The sequence below is a fragment of the Euleptes europaea genome, chromosome 9, assembly GCF_029931775.1.
Source record: "Euleptes europaea isolate rEulEur1 chromosome 9, rEulEur1.hap1, whole genome shotgun sequence".
NCBI classification, from domain to species: domain Eukaryota; kingdom Metazoa; phylum Chordata; class Lepidosauria; order Squamata; family Sphaerodactylidae; genus Euleptes; species Euleptes europaea.
Genome location: NC_079320.1, coordinates 3431855 through 3454494, shown reverse-complemented (window position 1 = coordinate 3454494; position 22640 = coordinate 3431855). Strand labels below are relative to the sequence as shown.

Sequence of the window (22640 nt, the reverse complement as noted above, 5' to 3'; positions counted from 1 at the left end):
AATAATCAGAAAGAGACCAGACTGGCCTCTGGGATTCTGGCGCTCCAAGGCTCTTTTTATGTAACAGACTAAATATCAGGGCATTACTCTGCCAGCCATCCTTAAAGCAGCGGTTGTGTTGTACAGATGCGCCTGGAGTGTGCACACTTTCCCTGTCCATGTGTTACTGATGGGAAAGTAGGGATGCCAACCTCCAGGTGGGGCGAGGGTTGCCAGCTCCAGGGTGGGAAATACCTGGAGATTTGGGGGGTGGAGCCTGAGGAGGGCAGGGTTTAGGTAGAGGAGGGACTTCAATGGGGTATAATGCCAAAGAGTGGCCATTTCCCCCAGGTGATCTGATCTCTGTTGCCTGGACATCAGTCTCCAGCCACCACCTGGAGACTAGGAAATAAGGAAATTAGTACAGGGGCGAAAAATACTTTTAAGTGCAAAATATATTTATAAGCTACTGTGTCTAGACAAATACGCATAAACAATTACACAAATGGACTCAACAAAAATCTTATACACCAACTATACATCCCATCTCATGGGTGGTAGTGGACAAGAATATCAATGCAGAAGTGCAATGTCTCTCACTGTATGTACATCAGTCTTCTGTATAGGTTTCATACTGATGCATTGATATTCTTCTTGTTGAGTCCATTTGTGTAATTGTTTATGCGGATTTGTCTAGACACAGTAGCTTATAAATATATTTTGCACTTAAAAGTATTTTTCGCCCCTGTACTAATTTCCTTATCTCCTGATACCAGTACAGTGGTGTCTATTTTCTCCACCACCTGGAGACTGGCAACCCTAGGTGGGGCCTGATGATCTTCTGGAATTACAGCTGCAGACTACAGAGATCAGCTCCCCTGGAGAAAATGGGTGCTTTGGAGGGTGAATTCGATGGCATTGCATCGTAGAATTATAGAGTTGGAAGGGGCCACACAGGCCATCTAGTATCCCACTGGCCTCTTTCAGGGTAGAATGCATTTCATGGTTGACACACCAGCCCTCTAAAATAGGCCCATTTTAGCATCCCTGTATTGCAGACATGGGGCTGATGCAGAATGACTTGCTGACACTCCACGGAGAATGCGAGCGATGAGAAGGGAGATCTGTAGGCTCACCAGCCACACAAGCTCCTGGGGGGACCCGTGGCATAGGGGTGGGGAGGGAGGGGAGCAGGGGAACTTACGCGGCTCCTCTTTTGCTGCCGGTTCTTGGACAGAAGCCTTTGCTTTCTTCTTCAAGACTTTCTTCTTGATGACTTTGAGGCGGACAGAGTTGTTCTTGTCTGGAGAGGCAAAACCAGAGGCACCCGATCATCCCCTTTGCTCTTTGGGGTCTTCCAGGGAGGCTGGTGGGCACGAAGCGTGCAGAAGCAGACAGGCAGCAGTGAGAAAGGGGATGCATGCACTAGGAGGGAGTCAGGAAGAGACTCCGGATACCATAACCAGGAAACAGAGCTGGAAGGGACCTCAAGTGTCATCTAGTCCAGCCCCCTGCACAATGCTGGAAACTCATAACTCCCCCCACTCCCCCAGTGACCCCTGATCTATGCCTAAAGGAAAGCAAAAAAGCCTCCAGTTGCCAAGCTCCAGGTACTAGCTGGAGATCTCCTGCTATTACAACTGATCTCCAGGCAACAGAGATCAGTTCCCCTGGAGAAAATGGCAATTGGGTTCCATGGCATTGAAGTCCATCTCCTCGCCCAAACCCTGCCCTCCTCAGGCTCTGCCCCCCAAACCTCCTGCCAGTGGCGAAAAGGGACCTGGCAACCCTATCCGACTATCAGGAAGTTCTTCCTAATGTTTAGCCAAAACAGGAGAGGGGCTTTGCATGAAACAAGGGTTGCCAGCTCTGGGTTGGGAAATACCTGTTGGGGGTGGAGCCTGAGGAGGGTGGGGTTTGGGGAGGGGAGGGGCTTCAATGCCATAGAGTCCAATTGCCAAAGCGGCCATTTTTCTACATGGGAACTGATCTCTATCTGCTGGAGATCAGTTGTAATATCAAGAGATCTCCAGCCACCATCTGGAGCTTGGCAACCCTACCTGAAACCCATGAGCTCTCAGCAGTAGCGGGCATGGACAAGCGCAACTAGCAGAGCTGGCAGGCTGTCCCATTGGAGCTGGATTTGCCCTGTCTTTGGATTACATTTGATATGCATGGGCTGGGTGAACCCCCATGTGGGTGACCGAAGGGCCAGACCTAAGGTTGCCAACTCAGTATTGGGAAATTCCTGGAGATTTGGGGGTGGGATGTTTGAAGGGCAGTGTTTGGGGAAGGGGGACCTAAGCAGGGTATAATGCCATACAGTCCACCCTGCAAATTATCCATTTCCTCCAGAGGAACTGATCTCTGCAGTCTGGAGATAAGCTGCAATTCCGGGGTATCCCCAGGTCCCACCTGGAGGCCGGCATCCTTACCCCCGCCCCAACAACAAATTGCAGGGAGTTCCACATGATCCTGCCTTATAGTGACTCAGACGCTTGGTCCATCAAAGTCAGTATTGTCTGCTCAGACCGGCAGCGGCTGTCCAGGGTCTCATAAGAACATAAGAAAGGCCCTGCTGGATCAGGCCAAGGCCCATCAAGTCCAGCAGTCTGTTCACACAGCGGCCAACCAGGTGCCTCTAGGAAGCCACTAACAAGACGAGTGCAGCAGCACCATCCTGCCTGCGTCCCACAGCACCCAAGATAATAGGCATGCTCCTCTGATACTATAGAGAATAGGTAGGCAGCGTGACTAGCCCCTCTCCTCCATGAATATGTCCACTCCCCTCTTAAAGCTCTCCAAGCTGGCAGCCATCACCACATCCTGGGGCAGGGAGTTCCACAATTTAACTATGCGTTGTGTGAAAAAACACTTCCTTTTATCTGTTTTGAATCTCTCACCCTCCAGCTTTAGCAGATGACCCTGTGTTCTAGTATTATGGGAGAGGGAGAAAAACTTCTCCCTGTCCCCTCTCTCCAAACCATGCATAATTTTATAGACCTCTATCATGTCTCCCCTCAGCTGCCTTCTTTCCAAGCTAAACAGCCCTAAGCGTCTTAACCGCTCCCCATAGGACAGTTGCTCTAGTCCCCTAATCATTTGGGTTGCTCTTTTCTGCACCTTCTCAAGCTCTGTAATATCCTTTTTTAGGTGTGGTGACCAGAACTGTACACAGTGTTCCAAGTGTGGTCTCACCATAGATTTGTACATAGATTTGTCTCAAGCAGAGGTCTTTCACATCACCTCCTTGCCTAGTCCCTTTAACTGGAGATGCTGGGGACCGAACCTGGGACCTCCTGCATGCCAAGCAGAGGCTCTGCCACTGAGCCACGGCCCCTCACTGAGCCACGACCGTGCCGGCCTGACCTGGCCTGGCTCCATCTGCCGGAGCTGCCTTCCTGCGGCCGCTGTGCTGAACAGTGAGCGGAGAAGAGGCGGGCGAGCCAGTTTGGACGGGGAGCACCAGCCGCAGCGTGGGAGCCTGGAAAGAAGGCAGGAAGCCGGACCCAGCCAGGGAAAGGCTTTCTAGGAAAGGGAAGGAGGACGCGAGCGGGGAGGGGAGCGAAAGGAAGGCTTGGAGGGGAGGCAGAGGCAGACCCCCAGACTCCAGCGCCACTCAGGACAGTGTGCGTGGACCCATGCGGCTTGCCAAGAAAGCTTGCATGCGCCGCTGCTAGCCGGAGCTGCGATTGTTGAGACTGCTGCAAGTAGCGTTGCCAACCTCCAGGCAGGACCTGGAGATCCACCCCCCCCCCCCCAGAATTGTGACTGATCTCCAGAGATCAGTTCCCTTGGAGGAAACGGTGCTTCGGATTTTGGACTCATTCTGAGTCCCTCCCCAACCCACTCTCCCCAGGCTCCACTCCCAAGATCTCCAGGAATTTCCCAACCCAGAGCGGGCATCCCTGTTTCACTGAGTTGTAGCAAAGCTGGGCTGGTGGTGCAGGGTGGTGCTGAGTTTGTGAGTGCGGAAACAATGCGCCAGTGCTATAAACTGGGCATAGCAGCGCATGTGATGCTTGATGGTCAAACACTAGCTGTACAAGCAAAGTACAGCCAGGTCTGGCCTGCAGCCCCCACTCCAACAGGGCAGGACTGCAAAGCACACAGCCTGAGATCAGCCCCAGACAAAACAAGAGCTGCTGAGGATGGGCATGTACCAGGGTTGCCAACTTCCAGGTGGGGCCTGGAGGTCTAGAATTACAGCAGATCTCCAGACTTCAGAAATCCATTCCCCTGGAGAAAATGGCTTCTTCGGAGGGTGAGAAACCTCTGATAGAAGACAGAAAAATAAATGTGAAAAGCACCAGAGGTTACATGGTTTTTATCTAATAACTTGTTGCTACTCCAAAGTTTTAGCTACTCCAAAGCAAAAGTGTTGATAATATGACACAGACCCACAACAGTGACAGGTCTGCCGGCCGGTATCCCGTTTCAATATCTCTTCTTCGGACTGTAACCTTGGAATTCAACAACAAACAGTATAACTAATACAAATATATAAATAAATAACAATTAGTAATGAGTAAATTGTTTACTAATTGTTATGTATCTTATTCTATTCATTACAGACCTATGTGTCATAATGGATCGTTACTTCATTTCCGATGATAGCTACAGTAAGTCCCATGGAACCTGTTGTAAACAAGTTATATGTAATTATTGTGTGATATTTGTATTAGTTATCCTTCCGTTTGTTGTTGAATTTCAAGGTTACAGTCCGAAGAAGGATATCGAAACGGGATACTAGCCAGCAGACCTGTCACTGTTGTGGTTCTGTGTTATATTATCAACGCTTTTGCTTTTTGCGTCTGCTCATTACTTGTATCGCATGTTTTACAATTTATTTGAACCTTAGTTGTTACTACTCTTTTGTAAAACTTTGGAGTAGCTAGAAGTTGTTAGATAAACGCCTTGTAACCTCTGGTGCTTTGCACAAAATTTTTTCTGTCTTCTTTGGAGGGTGGACTCTATGGCATTATACCCCGCTGAGGTCCCTCCCATCCCCAAATACCTGCCTCCCAAAGCTGCAACCCCAAATCTCTAGGAATTTCTCAACCCAGAACTGGCAACCCTACAAATATGCAGCAGAAATGAGTCACATGCAACACAACGGCTTGGACAGGACCACCGCACAGCGCAGTGTAGAAACCACTGCCCAGGAGTGGAAAGATCACAGCACGGGAAAGGCAGTGCACACGCTCCAGAAGCACACAACACACAACACAGGTAACTCCCAGGGCTTCAGTGCTAGTACACAGTGTGTAACACAGAACCCAAATGGGCTTCATTGGGGGTGCAACAGAGCAGAGACGTTTCTCAGAACAATCACAAAACCCCTGAACACATAATCCATCACAAAAAAGGAACACCCTGGCAACTCTGGAAACCCCTGAACACAATCACACACACACATACCTGTGCGCATGCATGCGCCAAACCACTTTACATGTTCTGATTTCCAACATGGAAATTAACACTTGAGTGCATAACATGTAATGTGTGAATGGCCACACCACCTTCTGTATCTTTCGTCAGGTTGGGGAAACCACACTTGTATCCAGGACCCCACCAGACACTGGCAGCTATTCCCATGGGACATTTTACCCCCCCCCCCCAGGTTTGGCAGACCTGGGCTCCTTAGAGGAACGAACGGCAGGATAAAAGTATGATAGATGATCAATAATAGGCAGGACTTTGTGGAGGAAGCTGAATTTTAACTGGGTTTGTGTTTTATTGGGGTGGGGAAATTAGGTGTGTTCCTATAAATCTTTGAAGAGGAAGCTGTACAGTCCAGAACACCCCAGATTACACTTTACTAGATTTAAAACATTAAAAGCCTTTGTGATACTCTGCCATGCACGTGCAGGGATTCTTTCGGGTTGTCTTATTCAGGACACAACGAACATGCATGAAGCTGCCTTATACTGAATCAAATCATCGGTCCATCAAGGTCAGTACTGTCTACTCAGACTGGCAGTAACTCTTCAGGGTCTTGGGCTGAGGTCTTTCCCATCACCTCCTGCCTGGTCCTTCTAACTGGAGATGCTGGGGATTGAACCTGGGACCTCCTGCATGCAAAGCAGAGGCTCAGCCACTGACCCATGGACTCTCCCTAGCAAACTTCCAACAAACTTTCTCCTCAAAGGCCCCTTAAGCGCAACATGGGAAACAGACGATGGGTGAAGCTCCCCTCCCCGCAAGGAAAATCCCAGCATCTTCTCCTTCATGCCAAGGTGGGTACCTTTCTTTTCAGGTCCGGAGAGCTGTTCCTTCTTGGAAAGTGGCTCTTCCAGATCCTCTCTCTGGTACGGGAAAGTGGTCTTGACACTTGCAGGTGAGGTCGCCTTGGGGCTGGCCGTCGCTCTTACCTGGCTCCTCCTGGAGGTGAGCGGGGTGGGAGATGCTGGGGTGGGCAGAACAGTCCTCTGGCTGGCCGTGGTGCCGGGCTTCTTCTGCACAGGGCTGGGGGTGACCTGGCGAGGTGCCCCTTCCACAGAGGGGCCCCGGGCTGTGTGGGAGAGGAAGAGGAGAACCACCCAGAGACCCAGCATTGTGGAAGGGAGGGCACCAAGCTGGACCCCGGCTGCAAGAGGAGTGGGAGAGCTCTGCAAATCCGGCTCAGCCTCTGCCTGCGTCTCTCCTTCTCTCTGCACTGTAGGATGCTGCCCCCTCTCCCTTTATAATAATCCCTCCCCTCTCCCTTGCCTGCCCTGCCATTCCCATACATGTACCGCATTCCCAGGAATAGCTGTGACCCATCCAAAACTTGGACTCATTTTTGTGTGTGCTTTATCTTGGCACATTGCTTGCAGTCCAGGTTGGGCTTTGCTGCTTTCTTTGTCTGTTTAGGCCCGCTCCAAGCAGTTTTCCTCTTCCAGACTAGCCTTTCTCTTTAGATTTATTACAAGGTTACATTATATTAATTTAACTTAATTGAAAACATTGCTATGCTGCCTTTCCTCCCAATCAGGGTCCACAAGGCGGTGAAAATAAAAGACATTGTAACATTTGAGCAATTAAAAAATACAGTTAAACATATAAAATAATTAAATTAAAACACATGACACGTAAATTCACATGATTCTGTGAACTTAGGCGGACCATGAGAGGGAGGGCAGGAAGGGATGAGTCCCTGCTTGGCTCCTGTGGCCCTTTCTTATATGCCCAAGGAAATGCTGATCACAACTTTGGGGTCAGGAAGCAATTTTTCTCAAACTGGCCAGGGATTCTGGAGGTTTTTTGCCTTCTTCTGGGCATAGAGCAGCGGTCGCTGGGAAAGTGGGGTGGTTAGGCAGTTGTGAACTTCCTGCGTTGGGTAGGAGGTTGGACTAGATGAGCCTTGAGGTCCCTTCCAGCTCTATGTTTCTATGTAAACAAACACAAACCTATATTGGTTCTTGTAGGTTATCCAAGCCTGGATGCAGCCTGGATAACCTACAAGAACCAATGAACTCTGACCGTGAAAGCCTTCAACAATATAAACCTATATTATTGTGCTGGCTTTATTCTGCTCTAATTCCCCTATTAATTAAATCACATTGTTAGCCCTTGGTCCTTCCAAGCACCTCAGAGTAGCACGCATGGCTCTTCTGTCCTCATTTGATCCTCACAACGGCCCTGTGAGGTACCTTAAGCTGAGAGTGTGTGATTGCCCTGAAGTCCCTCGGCAAGTTCCAGGGAGTAGGGATTCGAACCTGGGTCTCCCAGACCATCATCAACACTGTTACTACTACGCTGCACTAGCTCTTGAAGAACAGGCATGATCCCAAGAGGGGACAGAGCTCAGAGGTGGGGCACATGAGTGGAAGAACGTCAGGAGGGCTCTTCTGGAACAGGATGGACCCTTTCCCAACAGGGATCAGAGGCACCTCGGAAACTCTCCAGAACCTCCCAGGTAAAGCACCATGCAAAGTCACAATTTGGTAGAGCCTCTGCTTGGTATGTGGAAAGTCCCATGTTTAATCTCCAGCATATCTAGTTAAAAGGACCAGGTGGTATGAAAGACCTATACCTGAGATCCTTGAGACTTGCAGCTGCCAGTGTGAGTAGACAATACTGACCTTGATGGACCAAAGATCTGTTTGGGGAGGGGCCGTGGATCAGCGGTAGAGCGGGAGAGACACTGTCCTTCAGTGTTACTCCTCTGAAGATGCCTGCCACAGTTGCTGGCGAAACGTCAGGAAAGAAAATTCCAAGACCATGGTTACACAGCCCGGATAACCTACACAGCCCGGATAATCTACAAGAACCAATGAACTCTGACCGTGAAAGCCTTCGACAATATTATTTAGGTAGAGCATCTGTTTGGCATGCAGAAGGTCCCAGGTTCAATCCCCGGCAACTAGAGTTAAAGGGGACTAGGCAAGTGGGTGATGTGAAAGACCCCTGCCTGAGACCCTGGAGAGCTGCTGCCGGTCTGAGTAGACAATACTGACCTTGATGGACCAAGTGTCTGATTCAGTAGAAGGCAAGTCCATGTGTTCATCATGTGTTCTGATGTACAGATTATTTTCTTGAACCATCAATAGAGGCAACTTTCTATGAGGTCAGGGGTACCTTTACAGTCTCTCCCATAAGGAACCTAAAGCATGCCCCACCCATAGTTCACCATCCAAATCAGTCCTGATCTCTGTAGTCTGCAGATCAGTTGTAATTCGGGGATCTCTAGCCGGTTGCCAGCCTCTGCGTGGGGCCAAGAGATCGCCCAGAATTACAATTGATCTCTGACTATAGAGGTCAGTTGCCTGGGGAGAAACTGGCTGCTTTGGAGAGCGGGCTTTATGACATTCTACCCTGCTGAGGTCCCTCCTGTCCCCAAGCACTGCCCTCCCCGGGCTCCACCCCCAGATCTCCAGGAATATCCCAATCTGGATTTGGCAGCCCTCAGACCCACCTGCAGGCTGGCAGCCTGACCTCCAGCCCTTGTGGCTGGGACACAGCCTGCTTCTCCAGACAAAACCCTGCCCTGTTGTGACTGCCAAGATGGAGATGCAGAGATGGTGAGCGGAAGAGGTGGTGTGTGTGTGTGGCAGCACTGAATGGGGAGTGGGGTGGATTGTGAAGCAAGGGGGCTGGAGGTGAAAGGGGGAAGGACCCTGATAATAACATGAGAAGAGCCCTTCTGAATCACACCAAGAGGATATCTCCTAGGCATCCTGTTCTTGACAGCGATCGGCCATACTCTTCCGAGATGTCAGCAGGTAGGGCGGAAGAGAACAGTCCTCTCCAGCTGTTTCTCCCCCAGCAGCCAGGATTCAAGGATATACTGCCGTGAAGCATGGAGGTTCCATTTAGCTATCATGACCGATAGCTGTTGATAAGCCAGGGGTGGAGGCAGTGTGGTGTAGTGCTTAGAGTGTCGAACTAGGAACCTGGGAGAGCCAGGTTCAAATCCCCACTCATGCCACAGAAGCTGGCTGGGTGACTTTGGTCCAGTCACACTCTCTCAACGTTACCTACCTCACAAGGTTGTGAGGATAAAATGGAGGAGAAAGATGTAAGCCACTTTGCGGGGGAAGCTGGGGTATAAATGAATTAAATAAATAAATGAAATGAGATTTCCAAGGGTTGCAGACAGATGGGATTTTAATGTCCACATCGTTCTTTGCTCTTCTGTATATCTAGCAATGCCAGAATATGGGACAACAGGTAAAACAGTAGTATCTATGATGCAGAATAAGAGAAACTGGTCCGTTTATTTTATTCAGGGTGCAAAATTTAGCTTTTCTTGAATTTGGATTTTCTGGGGGGCACAATGGTTACTCTTTTCCTGGAGGACAGCCATGAAGACTCCTTAGCACTTGATACGGCAGTGAGAAAAAAAACCTTTCTCCATTCTCATCATTCTCAAATTATCCAGGCTTTTCATCTTTTTAAAAAGTCTTTACTAATATTTATTTATTTATGCACTCAACATATTTTTACACTGCCCTCTCCAAAGCTTCTTCATGGAGATTTCCAAAACAACAATAAGACACAAACAAATCACATAGTAGACACCCCCAACACATTTTAAAAAGCTACAAAAACAGCATCAAACATCCAAAGATAAAAGATGTCTGTCTCATTGCCGAGTGCAGCAAGAAAAAATAACAACTGTGTGCCATCAAGTCACAACTGACTCATGACTACCCCTCTGGTTTTTCAAAGAAAGAGATGAACAGAGGTGGTTTGCCCTTGCCTGCCTCTGCGTAGCAACTCTGAATTTCCTTGGTGGTCTCCCATCCAAGTGCTAACCAGGGTTGACCCTGCTTAACAGCCAAGCTCTAACAAGATCAGGCTAGCCTGGCTCATCTAGGTCAGGATCTAGAAAGGTAACATTAAGTTACAGCTGACTTGTGGCAATCCCAGAGGGTTTTTAAGGCAAGAGATGTTCAGAGGCAGCTTGCCATTGCCTGCCTCTGCATAGCAACCCTGAACTTCCTCGGTGGTCTCCCATCCAATGATCAGCCAGGGCCAACCCTGTTTTAGCTTCTGAGATGTGATGAGATTGGGGTAGCCTGGGTCAATCAGGTTAAGACTGATAGACTGCTGGGGGAAAGTGTCATCAAATTGCAGCTAACTTATGGCAACCTTGTAGGGTTTTGAAGACAACAGACCTCCAGGGGTGGTTTGTCGTTGCCTGCCTCTGCTTAGTGACCTTAGGCTTCCTTGGTGGTCTCCCATCTGAGTGCTAACCAGGTCTGACCCTCTGACAAAATCAGGCTAGTCTGGGCTATTCAGACAGCCATGTAACAACCAACACGGGTAGAAAAGAGACTTCTACATCACCAACTCCTTGGGAGTCTTTCATTGGACTTGCCAGGGATTGAACCAGGGACCTTTTGAGTGCGAAGTGGGCCTTCCACCACCCAGCCATGGCGCTGCCCATGTGCAAATGCCTAAGAACCATCTAAGGACAGACTCTCAAGAAAAGAAAAAGCCTTCAGGGAAAAGATGCCCAATAGCTCTCAGACAAAGCAGCACTTAAAGAGGACACCCTCCCCTCCCTCCAAAGCCTGAACATGGGAGAGGGGGAAAGAGAGCGCTCCAATTCCATCTGGCCTCCATCTCCCAGATTCTGCCCCCTGGTGCCAGGGTTGTGATTTGCTGGCCGTGATCTCCGTGGAACCGCACGGCTCTTGATGAACTGGGTTCTACTCCATGGCAGGTTCTGCCGGAATAAAAACTTGTTAGTTTGGAAGGTGTCACAAGGCTCCTTCAGGGTTGCCAAGCTGAGGTTGGAAAATCCATGGAGATTTGGGTGAGGAGCCTGGGGAGGGCTGGTTTTGGGGAAGGACCTGGGTGATGTATAATGCCATAAAGTCCACCCTGCAATGCAGCCGTCTTCTCCAAGGGATTGATTTCTGTCCTCTGGAGATGAGCTGCAATTCCAGGAGACTTCCAGGCCCCGCCTGGAGGTTGGTAACCCTGCTCCTGTTTCTCTTTGCTGCTCCAGGGCGACTGACTGCTCTGGAGGCATCTGGGACCAGCTGCTTTGCTTCCTGCAATTGGCTCCATGTCATTAATCCCAGGGAAGAGCCTGGGCCCAGAAGCCTTCGGGACCCTCCCTCTTGGCTATCAAAGATTGACCCTTCTTGCTCTCTCTGCAAGTCCGGCATTCCAGGCACTGTGATTCTGGCCTAACTCAGATTCCATCAGATCGGAGGGAAGTGAAAGGAGCAGGCAAAGAACCAAAATGTCACAAGCTTCTCTTCCAAAACCCCTTTCAAAACATTCTGTTTCAATTCCAGTTTCCATCACCACCTTCCTTGACGAGACAATACAGCACATCTGATCCTCATGGATGGCCCCAACTTGTGAGTAAGTCGGCCAAGTTCACCTCTTTGACCCAAAAGCTGGAGTCCCACTCACGAAAGGGGGCTTCCTAGTCTTCCCCTCCTGGATTGAACCCCCACATATCCCAGTAAGCCCCCCAAAAGAAGGGGCAAACTCGAGCAGCCACAGTGAGATGTGCAGGGCTGTGGTTGGAGGACAAACGCAACCACATCCTGTTTGTGTGCAGAAATCTTTTGCATGGGCATGTGGATCCTGACCACATAGACTGAGAGGGATTATTAATCAATCTTGGAAAATGTGACTGATTCACTCATAAATGGAAGCCCTAATCTCTGCCCCCCCCCACCCATGGATTTTATGTGGGGCAGCAGATCTTCTGCTTTTTAGGAGTGTGTCTTATTATTATAAAGACTGCCTCAGTCACTTGTGTTTGCCTATGAACTCCAGGGTTCTCCAAAGGAAATTCAACCTTGTGACGGTTATTAGAGATCTCACACTGTCATGCATTGTTTTATACCATCTAATGGCTTGGGCCCTAATCTGGAGCAGCTAGGGTGGCCAGGTTCCCCCCGGCATAACCCTAGGTTGAGAAACCTCTGGAGATTTGGAAATGAAGCCTGGGGAGAACGGGGACCTCAGTAGGGCACAATGCCATCAAGGCCACCCTCCAAAGCATCCGTTTCCTCCAGGGGGACTGATCTCTGTAGTCTGGAGATGAGCTGTAATTCCGGGGGATCCCCAGGTCCCACCTGGAGGCTGGCATCCCTACTTACAGCTAAGTAACGAGGACACGAGTGGTCCCTGCTTGGTGGAAATCTCTGCCAGGTAGGGTTGCCACCGGCGGGAGGTTTTTTTGGGGTGGAGCCTGAGGATGGTGGGGTTTGGGGAGGGGAAGGACTTCAATGCCATACAGTCCAATTGCCAAAGCGGACATTTTCTCCAGGGGAACTGATCTCTTTCAGCTGGAGGTCAGTTGTAATAGCAGGAGATTTCCAGCTAGTACCTGGAGGTTGGCAACCCTACTGCCAGGTGTTCTGCCAGAGGCATTCAGCCGAGGATGGCTGAGGCCAATTTCCCACCTTATCAGCAGGGCTGCCTGGTTTTGACACCAGTCTGGGAGGTAGGTGGCCGGGTGCTAACTGACGATGTTTTATTTTGATGGCTGTTAGGATGATCTTACTGTCTTGTGTTTTCAAGATGTTGTATGTTTTTATCATTGTTGATCGATTGTTTATTGAACTCTTCTGAGCCGCGCTGAGCCCAGCAAACCAGGGGAGGGACAGGGTATAAGTCTAAAACAAAATAAAAATAAATAAAAATAAAACCCCTAAAAGAGCTTCTTGTGGGATGTTCAAAAACTGGCAGAGTTGAGTAATCAGATTTATGGACAGGGTTGCCAACCTCCAGGTAACTAGCTGGAGATCTCCTGCTAATTCAACTGATCTCCAGCCAATAGAGATCAGTTCCCCTGGAGAAAATGGCCGTTTTAGAAATTGGACTCTATGGCATTGAAGTCCCTCTCTAACCCAAACCCTGCCCTCCTCAGGCTCCGCCCCAAAAACCTCCCCTCGGTGGAAAAGAGGGACCTGGCAACTTTATTTATGGGCTTTGGAGGAGTCATTGCTTAAATCACTGGTTCCCAACCGGGGGTCCATGGACCCCCAGGGGTCCGCGAGAACTAAATTAAGGTCCGCGAAACAAAGTTATAAACCCATAATAAATTAATATTTTCAATTAAAAGTTCTCTATTATAAAAATATATATTCAAATATTATTCGAAGTTTAATGTTTAGCTAACAGTTATGATTAAAGTTTATTTTCAAATTCTCTGAATTTTTATTTTGAACCTTGGGGTCCCTGCACCGAACAAAAAAGTCCTAGTGGTCCCTGGTCAAAAAAAGGTTGGGAACCACTGGCTTAAATGGGTGGGGGACTGAAGCTCTCTGCTACAGAGAACGAAAACAGATTGTGGGGTAAAGGTAGGGTTGCCAGGGGATCAGTTGAATTAGCAGGAGATCTCCTGCTACTACCTGGCAGTTGTAATGGAAGGCCTGCTGTATCTGCCTATTAGGCCGATATCTGGCAATGAAAGGGTCAAGCAGAAAGTGTCCCATAACAAAGAAGGGCATCTGGAATTCATTTGCTGCAAGGCTTTTCTGGTTTCCTTGTCCTTCTTTTGAAATGCAAAACAAACCTCTTTTCTTCTCCCTTATGCAACTCAGAATTTTGGGTTTCTTTCCTGCCTCTCCTTCCTGCATCTTGAAACTTCCAAACTTTGCCTGCATGAGTTTCCTTTCTCGCAAGTTTGATTTTTCAGCCTTCTCAAACTGGCTCGATGGCTTTAAATAGACGAACCGCAGCTCCAAGGACACCGTTAATAAGAGAAAGGCAGTCCAATAACCCTGAACTGTTCCTGGAGCAGAGACAGACCTAAAATGACCTCATTTTCTAAACACCCCATAAGCTGCCAGCTGCTTGGTTCGTATGTTACCCTTTGCATTTAAGAGGTTTTTCCATGGATGTGATAATATAGAGCAAATTCTTCTGCCTAGGAGGCTGACAGTTCTTCCAGGAAACAAACCCTAGTGGGGCAGCCCCATACATCTGTTGCAGCAAAGGCAAAAAAGGAATGTGGTACACATGAAGCTGCCTTATAGTGAATCAGACCTTTGATCCATCAAGGGCAGTATTGCCTACTCAGACTGGCAGCTGTTCTCCAGGTTCTCAGGCAAAGGTATTTCACACCACCTACAACCTGATCCTTTTAACTGGAGATGTCAGGAATTGAACCTGGGACTTTCTGCATGCCAAGCAGATGCTCTTCCACTGAGCCACAGCATTGAACCAGAAACTTACATGGGCTGAAGCTCAATTTAAGGTGCTGGTATTGACCTTTAAAGCCCTGTATGACCTTGGATCAACGTAAGGACCGCCTCCTTAAGTTATCCACCCCAGTCATCTTTGGAGGACCTGCTTCAGATGCCTCCTCCATCTGAAGCTAGACGGGTGGCAACCTAAGATAGGGCCTTCTTGGTCCTAGCACCAAAAGTTTGGAACTCCCTCCCCAGGGAAATTCATCTGCCTCACTCTAGCAGTTTCTTCCACTAGCAGGTGAAGACTTTGTTTTGTTTGGCATACCTCCAATAACCATTATTGGCCCTCCTCCCTGGTTCTGGTATTGTTTGCTTATGTGTTTTCATTGAATTATTTTATAATTTTAATTGCTTTTAATTTTTCAGGTGTTTAAATGTTTTTAAAGGCGGCATTAAATGTTTTAAATTTACACGCACACACACAAACACCCCCCTTTATCTGGCATGGCTGGCTTATGAGCTGGACAACTCTTGTGTCTTAAAAACAACATTGTTTCATATCGCCACAGATTTCCACACCAAACTCCATCGAAGCAAAAACCTCTGGACTTTTTTGTGCAGCTAATATTTCGGGGCAGAGTGAGGGGGCCTGAAATTCACATGGAGACCCTGGTGATCTCAACAAGGGGTCCTAATGCTGCATCTGAAGAGGTTCTGAATACATGGGCATCTCTTCAAGATGACAGCTTTAAAAGGGGATTCGACAGATTCATGGAGGGTAGGTCTATCAGAGGCTACTAGCCATGGAGACCAAAGGGAACCTCCACATTCAGAGGCAGTATACCTTTGAATACCAGTGCCAGGAGGCAGCATCAGGGGAAAGCCTTGGCCTCTGTGCCCTGTTGGCGGCCTTCCATAATAACCGATTGACGGCTGAGATGGACCGCTGATCTGATCCAGCAGGGCTCTTGTTATGCTCTTAAGCCACTGACTGTGAGTCAGCTCAGCCTCTGGCGGTCCATCTGGAAGGAAGACGGAGCTGCAAACATCTGGAGCTGGGACAGGAGGCAGCGTCCAGGGACAATGCAAAACTGCTGAACTTTTCACCAAACTCTGCAGCGCTGCGAAAAGCCAGCCTCCCTGCTGGCAGAATGGAAGAGTGCCAATGCAGCAATGGTTTTTGAAAGAGGATCCAGGAAAACACCAACCGGGCAGCCTGCCTTCTGTCCCAGGTAGAAAGCATAACTGGAGCTAGAACTATTCAGCGTATATTGAACAACCAACCATATGGAAGAAGGATCGGCAAGGCTTCTCGCATGAGGAAGTCCCGCCTCCCCAACATTTTGGAGCTCTTCGCAAGTGTGTATGAGTATGTAGATAAGGATGATCCAGTCGACATTCTGCATCTGGACATCTGAAAAGCTTTGGGTTAAGGTCATCACCAAAGATTTTCAAGTAATCTTAGCAGTTGTAGGATAAGACAGTGGGTCTACTTATATATGGTTTGGGTAACCTTTTCAACAAGAGCCAGCGTGGTGTAGTGGTTAAGAGCAGTGGAATCTAATCTGGAGAACCGAGATTGATTCCCTGCTCCTTCACATGAAGCCTGCTGGGTGACTTTGGGCTAGTCAAGGTTCTCTGAGAACTCTCTCAGCCCACATAGAGGCAGGCAATGGCAAATCACCTCTGAATGTCTCTTGCCTTGAAAACACTATGGGGTCTCCATAAGGCAGCTGTGACTTGACGGCACATTCCACCACCAACCCTTTCAAGAACAGAAAGAAGGAGGTATGAATGAAAGGACAGTTTTCATAATGGGGAGATACAAGCAGTGGGGTCCCAAGGAGCTATTGGGGACCAATGCTATTTGACTTCCTCTTAAGTGGTGTGGAGTTTAAAGAGGGGTCCTGGCTCAGAGGAAGAGCCTCTGCTTTGCATGCGGACGATCCTAGGATCAATCCCCAGCATTTGCAGTTAAAAAGGACTGGATAGTAGTTGATGTGAAAGACCTCTGCCAAAGACCCTGGAGAGCTGCTGCTAGTCAGAGTAGACAAGATTAACCTTGATGGACCAAGGGTCTGATTCAGAATAAGGGAAGAACATGTGTTCATATATGAGAGGGGCTATGGCTCAAAGGAACAGCATTTGCTTTACACGCAAAAGGTCTCAGGTTCAGTCCCTGCTTTACATGCAAAAGGTCCCAGGTTCAATCCCTGACATCTCCAGTTAAAAAGGACCAGGCAGTAAGTGAAGGACCTCTGTCCGAGACCCTGGAGAGTTGCCACCATCCTGAGTAGACAATACTGACCCTGATGGACTGGCCCGATTCAGTATAAGGCAGCTTCATGTGTGTTCATATCTCTCACTCTGGGACAAAGAAGAAATCGAGCCTAATGAACCATGTCTGCCTTGACATGAGGATCTTCATAGGATCATACAGAGCCATGTTTGTGGATGGCACCCAGTTATTTAACTCAAAGCCAAAGTGAGCCGTGAAGAGCTCTGAAAGGATCTCTCCGAACTGAGGGCTTGAAAAATGGCACAGCAAATTCGTCGTCAGAGTAAAAGAATCCTCAGCTCATAAACTTTACGGGATCTGAACCGGCTGTGACTGGCCAGGAAAGGTCTTGGAGTTCAGAGCTGCCTGAACTCCCACACTTGGCTGCTACTGCCCGAGAGGATGATGATGGCCATTGACTTAGATGGCTTTCAAAAGGGGTATTGTTGGCTGTTGAAAGCTTTTCATCATGAGAGCAATATAGGACCTCCAAACTCAGATGCAATCGCCCTCTGAATACCAGATGATAACATACATCGGTCGGCCATCGGGCCCTCTTTTTGGTCTTTTTGGAGGCAGCTGGTTGGCCAAAGCTAGATAGAAGAGGCTGGTCTAGATGCTACCCTGGCTGGGCTTTTCTTATGATCCTAGGTCTTCCATTCACTTATAGTAAAGGGAATCTCATACTGGCTCTCTCTTACCTCCTGCGTAGTGTAGTGGTTAAGAGAGGTGGTTTGGAGCAGTGGACTCTGATCTAGAGAACTGGGTTTGATTTCCCACTCCTTCACATGAACAGCAGAAGCTAATCTGATGAACTGGATTTGTTTTCCCACTCCTACACATGAAGCTAGCTGGGTGACCTTGGGCTAGTCACAGCTCTCTTAGAGCTCCCTCAGTCCCACCTACCTCACAGGGTGTGTGTGGTCTGGAGGGGAAGGGAAGGTGACTGTAAGCTAGTTTGATTCATCCTTAAGTGGTAGAGAAAGTCGGCATATAAAAACCAATTCTTCTTCCTTTTCCTCCTCTTCTTCTCCATCTTTCCCTTCTAGGAACCTGCATGCTTTCCCAAGTGTGATTAATATGTCTACCACCCAATGCTTTTCATGGCCTCCGTTCAAAGTGTATTGGGGTTGACAACTAAGCTCCAAATCTAGTGTGGCTATTTCTATGACTGTCAGCAGGCGGCGCTACCGATTAACTCAGCTGTTGAATGGAGAGTTTGTTCATTTTTGCTGTTGAAATAAAATAATTAAAAAGAAAAAGGGGTCCCTTTTCAGGAGTGGAGGGATACCTTGAAAACTGTGGGCAATACTTTTCAGGATGCTTTCCCATCGAGCCGGCCCAGTGTTTAAGTGCTGTTCTGTGTCCGTTCCAGTCCCTAATAGGAACCAGATGCGGTTTCCCATGAGGCTTATTTCCACCTCCAGCAACATCAGCCAGATTCTTGTGCTGGAAATTCTTGTCCCCGAGGCCTGGGTTAAGCAGATTAGACTCCCAAGCGCACACGATTGCCTCTCCAAATTAACTCTTCCTTCAGACTAATTTTCTGGGCTGCAGTCTGTTTGATAAGAGCGCTGTCTTTTTCTAGCACGGCCCCCCTCTGCCTTTCTTGACTGTGAGATGGGCAGAAATTCAACAGGTGCAGCTTCCTGCACAACTGTGCTGGGAAAAGATCCCCCTGATGAATTTCTGCCTGTCCTGCAAATGTTATTAGGGGAGATGCTCTGCCAGAAAAGAATGGGGCAACCATAAACTTGGAGTTGCCAAGATGTGTCCTCACATTTCTAACCACTTGTTGATGCCAGTCTTTACCTTTTATGGCCAACACTTTGTGGCTTGCCCGTGGACTCTTGTTTGAGGATTAGGAAACTTCTCGGAGTGCCCTTTGGAGACTGCCGGCATCTCAGCCATGGCAAGACCACAGATGTTTCACAGAGGTGTCCAAGACCACGGGATACCCTCCAAAGCAAACATGTTGGCCGCAGGCCCAGTGACCACAGGCCTCCTGCCTAAGCGAGCTGTCCTCTGGGACTCTTCTACTCAGAGGCCCAAGGGAGGGCGGGAATTCTTGCTGCTCTAGCTGTATCAAGACTGGCAGACTTCAAGAAGGTAAAGAGGGCACTTTCAACTGGGCCAGGTCAAAGAACTGGGATGTATTGGAGTCTCTTGAGGTTGCCAATAATAATAAGAAGGAGAAGAGTCGGTTTTTAATATGCCGACTTACTTTACCACTTAAGGAAGAATCAAACCGGCTTACAATCATCTTCCCTCCCCCTCCCCACAACAGGCACCCCGTGAGGTAGGTGGGGCTGAGAGAGCTCTAAGAGAACTGCAATTAGTCCAAGGTCACCCAGCTGGCTTCATGTGTAGGAGTGGGGAAACCAACCCGGTTCACCAGACTAGCATCCACCGCTCATATGGAGGAGTGGGGAATCAAACCCAGTTCTCCAGATTAGAGTCCACCACTCCAAACCAGCACTCTTAACCACTATACCACACTGGCTCCATTCTACATGGGGCTGCCCTTGAAGACAATCCAGAAACTACAACTGGTCCAGAAAGCGGCAGCCTGACTACTGTCAGAGGTTAGCCACCAGAAATATAATGTTCTCCATTTTGAAACAGCTACATTTAGAGACGCCAGCCTCGAGGTGGGACTGTCACCCGGGCATCCCGTGGAATTACAGCTCATCTCCAGACTACAGTTATCAGTTCCCCTGGAGAAAATGGCTGTTTTGGAGGCTGGCCTCTGTTGCATTGTACTCCACTGAGGTCATAAGAAAAGCCCTGCTGGATCAGAAGAAGTTTTCTGTTCACACAGTGGCCAACCAGGTGCCTCTAGGAAGCCCACAAGCAAGACGACTGCAGCAGCATTACCCTGCCTGTGTCCCACAGCACCTAAGAGAATAGGCATGCTCCTTGGATACTGGAGAGAATAAGTACGCAGCATGATTAGTATCCCTTTTGACTAGTAGTCACGGATAGCCCTCTCCTCCATGAATGTGTCCACTCCCCGCTTACAGCCTTCCAAGTTGGCAGCCATCACCACATTTTGGGGCAGGGAGTTCCACAATTTAATTATGCATTATGTGAAGAAATACTTCCTTTTGTCTTTTTTGAATCTCTCACCCTCCAGCTTCAGCAGATGTCCCCGCTTTCTGTTATTATGAGAGAGGAAGAAAAGCTTTCCCGTCTGCTCTCTCCATACGATGCATAATTTTATAGACCTCTATGATGTCTCCCCTTAACCTGGGGAAGTCCCTGTCATCCCCAGGCTCTACCCCCAAACCTCCAGGAATTTCCCAACCTGGAGTTGGCAACCCTACCCCCACCCCTGCCCCTCGCTACACTGGCTGCCAGTATGTTTCTGAGCACATTTCAAGGTGCCAGTCATGACCTTTAAAGCCCTTCATGACCTGGGAACCACATATTTGAAGGACCAATTTTTCTGGTTCTGTTTGATCGGGCTGGGAATGTGGGTGTGCTCTTGCTTTTATTTTTTTGTTTCAATTTCTTTCTCTGGCTTTTAGATTTTCCTTTGGGGGAAAGAGAACTTTTGTGTAGGAAGATAACAAGTGTGCTGTGAAGGAGTTTTCTCTGACTAGCTGGGTTTTTTTCTGGATGGTTTCGGCAAGAGAGTCTGTCACAGGAGACTAGTATACTTTGTTATTGATCAGAGAAGGGGTTTTGTCTGTTTTGCTTACTTTATCTTATTTATCTTATCATTTTCTTTGCCGTTGTATCTATTATATTTGTTTAAGAGCCCCGTGGCGCAGAGTGTTATGCTGCAGTACTGCAGTCAAAAGCTCTGCTCACGACCTGAGTTCGATCCCAATGGAAGTCGGTTTCAGGTAGCCGGCTCAAGGTTGACTCAGCCTTCCATCCTTCCAAGGTCGGTCAAATGAGGACCCGGCTTGCTAGGTTGAAATTTGGGGGCTTCTGTTTTGAAGAGCTTTGGGGGCTGGTTGAGCATTCCTTCTCCCTGTTTTGGATTGTCTTGTAATTGCATTTTTAACATATCTGCTTTCCCATAGTATTGCGTCTGCCTGTTACTGTAGCATTTAAACTCTTTTTTTTTTGCAGTTGTTGTTTACAGGGTCAAGGGGTTTTGTCACTCCAAGAAAAGTACACACAGCTTCTTGTGGATCCATGCTTCTGGTGTCCAGATCCAAGCCTGTGGCAACATGAACTCAGGAGAGAAAGCCAGTCACCATCTCTATCTCTGATGGCTGGTACCTGCTGTATCTCTGATGGTTGGTGCTGAGCCAAGATCCTGGGAAGCATTGGGCACCCTCCTCACTGTGTCACACTATGCGGTTGCTTGGGTGGCTTGGCCAGAGAGCTGCCCCCCTTTTAGACTGCCTAGAGGATGGAGAGCCAGAATGGTGTAGTGGTTAAAGTGTCGGACTAGAAACTGGGAAACCCAGGTTCAAATTCCCACTTGCTCCATGGAAGCTTGCATGGTGACCTTGGGCCAGTCACGCACTCTTAGCCCCGACCCTGGCTAGTATTTGGATGGGAGACCTCCAAGTATCATCAAGGTTGTGTCGCAGAGGCAGGCAATGGCAAACCACCTCCGAAAGTCTCTTGCCTTGAAAACTCTACAGGGTTGCCAAAAGTCAGCTGTGACAAAAACAAAACAAAACGAAAAAAGAGGATGGAGAATTGGCTTAGAAACATAAACCTAAACAAAGGAAGGCAGGTAGGAAAAACAGGAAAGTTTGGAGTTTTGCAAAACCAGAGATCACTGTGGAATGCCCATGAATGCCAACGCAACAACTTGAGTGGGTACCTTCACTGCAATAATTGATCTGACCATAGGCACGGCTGCTTGGTTCTCAACTTACCTTCCCCCTTGCAATTGCAAACCTGGGTGCGAATCCTACTGTGGCAAAATGGTACTTTGCTGCTGGTGGGCAGGATTGGCCTGATTGGGTCCATCTTTGGTGCAAAAAATCAGTTTCTCCAACAGGTGTCCAGAGGACGGCAACAAAGATGGTGAGGGGTCTGGAGACCAAGTCCTATGAGGAAAGGTTGAAGGAGCTGGGTATGTTTAGCCTGAAGAGGAGAAGACTGAGAGGGAATATGATAACCATGTTCAAGTACTTGAAGGGCTGTCATATAGAGGAGGGTGCCGAGTTGTTTTCTGTCGCCCAAGAAGGTCGGACCAGAACCAACGGGTTGAAATTAAATCAAAAGAGTTTCCATCTAGACATTAGGAAGAATTTTCTAACAGAGCAGTTCCTCAGTGGAACAGGCTTCCTCGGGAGGTGGTGAGCTCTCCTTCCCTGGAGGTTTTTAAGAAGAGGTTAGATGGCCATCTGTCAGCAATGCTGATTCTGTGACCTTAGGCAGATGATGAGAGGGAGAGCATCTTGGCCATCTTCTGGTCACTAGGTGTGTGTGTGGGGGAAGATAGTTGTGAATGTCCTGCATTGTGCAGGGGGTTGGACTTGATGACCCTGGTGGACCCTTCCAACTCTATGATTCTGTAAGGTCTAGTCCTGCGGCAAACCCATAAACAGACTCCAGCAGACAGCAAATCCACGAAAGCAGTTTTATTGGGAAGAATCGACAGGTTTCAGAAGCCATATTCAAAAGGATACTAGTAAGGGTCAAAGGCAAGGCAAGGCACATATATGGGAGAGCAAAAGGGGATAACCGGTTACCCAGGCAACCCCCCCCCTCCAACAGGCAGGAAAGAGCACTTGGCGATTCCCACACTATGGGAATCTATGAAGACTAAACACGGGGCATAGACTGGCCTTGGACAGAATAGCACAACA

At 48.5% G+C, this 22640-nt stretch overlaps 1 protein-coding gene across 1 annotated transcript in view; it reads right to left on the bottom strand.

Moving 5' to 3' along the window:
• Positions 1-21795, bottom strand: part of CPXM1 (carboxypeptidase X, M14 family member 1) — a 42017-nt gene extending 20222 nt beyond the window's left edge. Inside the window, exons 1-4 of the mRNA XM_056855764.1 lie at positions 21702-21795; positions 6227-6493; positions 3349-3507; positions 1184-1282 (exon numbers count right to left, since the gene is read on the bottom strand). Of these exons, the coding sequence (XP_056711742.1) occupies positions 1184-1282; positions 3349-3507; positions 6227-6493; positions 21702-21795 (619 nt within the window). The remainder of the gene's footprint in view (positions 1-1183; positions 1283-3348; positions 3508-6226; positions 6494-21701) is intronic.
• Positions 21796-22640: the final 845 nt, after the last annotated feature.